Source organism: Triticum aestivum, chromosome 7D (genome assembly GCF_018294505.1).
Source record: "Triticum aestivum cultivar Chinese Spring chromosome 7D, IWGSC CS RefSeq v2.1, whole genome shotgun sequence".
Taxonomy (NCBI): Eukaryota; Viridiplantae; Streptophyta; class Magnoliopsida; order Poales; family Poaceae; genus Triticum; species Triticum aestivum.
Window position 1 is genome coordinate 597,849,629 of NC_057814.1, and position 2,311 is coordinate 597,851,939.

The 2,311-nt window shown below is 56.3% G+C and overlaps 1 protein-coding gene across 1 annotated transcript; it reads right to left on the reverse strand.

Annotated features, from left to right (window-relative positions):
- Positions 1-233: 233 nt before the first annotated feature.
- On the reverse strand, positions 234-1,562 carry LOC123166507 (protein GLUTAMINE DUMPER 1). Its single transcript, XM_044584315.1, has one exon. It carries the CDS (start codon positions 1,457-1,459, stop codon positions 845-847), a length of 615 nt encoding a protein of 204 aa, XP_044440250.1. The 5' UTR covers positions 1,460-1,562; the 3' UTR covers positions 234-844.
- Between the last annotated feature and the right edge of the window lie 749 nt (positions 1,563-2,311).

Genomic DNA, 2,311 nt, shown 5'->3' on the forward strand with positions numbered 1-2,311 from the left:
ACCACACAGTCGAAGCCACTACCTTGAAGCTAGATGCCGACGGGTAATATCCAGTGCACCAGAAACCTCCTGGCGCGATGGTCTCTGCCCTTGCACCAGAAAAAAAAAATCCATTTATGCCGCCAGCGAGCGAGCACCCACGATACCGCAGACGAACACCACCGTCATGCTTGCAGATTTTTTCGATAAAGGACATTTCACTCAGTTGGTATATCGAGGTGACACAACCGTAGTGAAGGAAAGCCGGGCCTCTGCATAGCACGATGCAAACAGCAAACACGTCCAACACCTCAAAAAGAAAAATCGTGTTACAGCACTAAATGGCCATTGGGCCATTGGGCATAGCACGATGCCTGCAGATACGCCATTGGGCCTCTTGGTCATCTTGTCACAGTCGTCGGAAGGCCACTTCCCCGCCAATAATGGCCAGTGGATGCCGCGGCGGACGGCATGACTAGCCCTCACGCGATCCGACCACTGTCGTCTGTGTCACTGGCCATTGCCGCCTTTGTGCACCGTCGCCACCTCCGGCGGGCCAGCTTCGTCTTTTTCCTCCTTGTCGGCGCCACCGTCAGCGCTCGTGCCGGTGAAGAGCGCGGAGAGCAGCCCGCCGCGGTCCTCATCCATCCTTGCGCTCGAGCCGGTCGGCGCCGTCCTGAAATTTGCCGGCCTGGGCCTGGGAGCCAGTGAGCCACGCTAGGACTCCGCCCACGACGCGTGGTGGTCCGCGACTATCCGGGTAGGACTTCATGTTGCAGCCGTGGAATTTGATGGAGTTCGCAGCGAGGCCGCGCACAATCAGATGAAATAGCTGAGTTAGTTGTCATCTCATTGTCTTCAGGCTTTATTGCAAGCTTTCTTGGAGCTCCGCCGTGCTGCTGCTCTCATGGTCATGGTGGTGGTGATCACGGCTCTGGCTCGCCGCGTCTTGGTGGCCGCTGCTCCCGCTCGCCGCGTCGGCGGGGTCGCCTCCGAGCTGCGAGTTTACCTCGCAGCCCTGCTCGTCCACCTTCTTCTCCGGTCCATCGACAGCGCTCGCGCTCGCTACCGCCGCCGCCTCGGCCGCGGCCGCGAGCTCAACCTCGGCTGCTCGGCTGGTGGCCGGCTTGGCGAGGAACGTGGGCCGCTCGTCGCCGGCCATGATGACCACCACGTGCTCCTGGAAATCCGAGGCCGGCTTGGACGCGCCGGACGCCGCGGCCTTCTCCCCGTCGCCCTCCGCCGCCTGGCCGTCCCGGTCGCCGTCGAGGTACCCGGAGAGCTTCCAGTAGGAGCACGCCAGGATGAGCAGCGCGAAGGCGATGAGCCCCAGCATCGCCGCCAGGCCGCCGAACAGGTACGGCACCGGCGACTGCCACGGCGAGTGCGGCGCCGTCCCGTTGATCAGCCCGTGCGCCGGCGCAACCATCGGCGCCCCCACGCGGTGGCTCATGGCGACGAACTCGGCTCCGGGCCTCATGGTGTGTTTGTGTTGGTGTCTGTGGGCACGGCGTAGCAGAGCAGAGGAGCTGCACCTGATGAGTTTGCTGCTCTGTTCTCTCTGTTTTTCTCCTGTGTGTGCGCAGAGGGGTGGTGTGGAGGGGTGAGAGGGAAATGGGCTGTATTTATAGGGGAGGAGGCCGGGAGAAATATATTTGTGATGCCAAGGAATATCAAATGACCAATGAGGAAATTCTTGTTTGGAGGTGTGTACTCTGTTTCTAGGTAGATACCACCCTTTTTGAGGCGAAACCGCGGGGAAATCCCCAATGCAACTTTTATAGTAAGAAAAAAAATTGTATAACCAGGGCTTTGGACAAGCCAAAAAGCTAAAAAAGATAGAGGACATGGGTGATGAGTTACCATTGATTAAGGCGTTATTTAAATTGGGGGGCCATATTGCCTCTAGATTGTGTGCGCAACCATGGTGAGCTCATGCGTAAACCTTCTCCCAACACTCAAAGCTACGTGTTTCGTTTGTGAAGATCCTGGTACTCGAAACCACTTCCTTTGTTTAGAATTGTGAGGTGCACCAATTTCATCTCAAATTTTCATGTTATAGACCGTGTCAATTTCCAAACGACATGTTATTTTGACACGAAGGAAGGTGCGGTTGGAGGGAGAACTTCCTGCTTTACACCGGTTTATAGTGAAAGGTGGTTAATTAATATCCTCAATCCCTGTGGTTTTGGCTCTCCTTTCTGTGATCGCCTACAGCGATTTTAATCCATAGTGCAGCGAGGCGGATGACCTATTAGCTTTAAGTCACGTGGGTAATGGTCGAAATGAACGCAATTATGGGGGTAATTTCAGCACACCACATTGGTTCTTG

Excerpts from the sequence above, each read along its gene's own strand:
- LOC123166507 (XM_044584315.1), bottom strand. The coding sequence starts at position 1,459 with ATGAGGCCCGGAGCCGAGTTCGTCGCCATGAGCCACCGCGTGGGGGCG.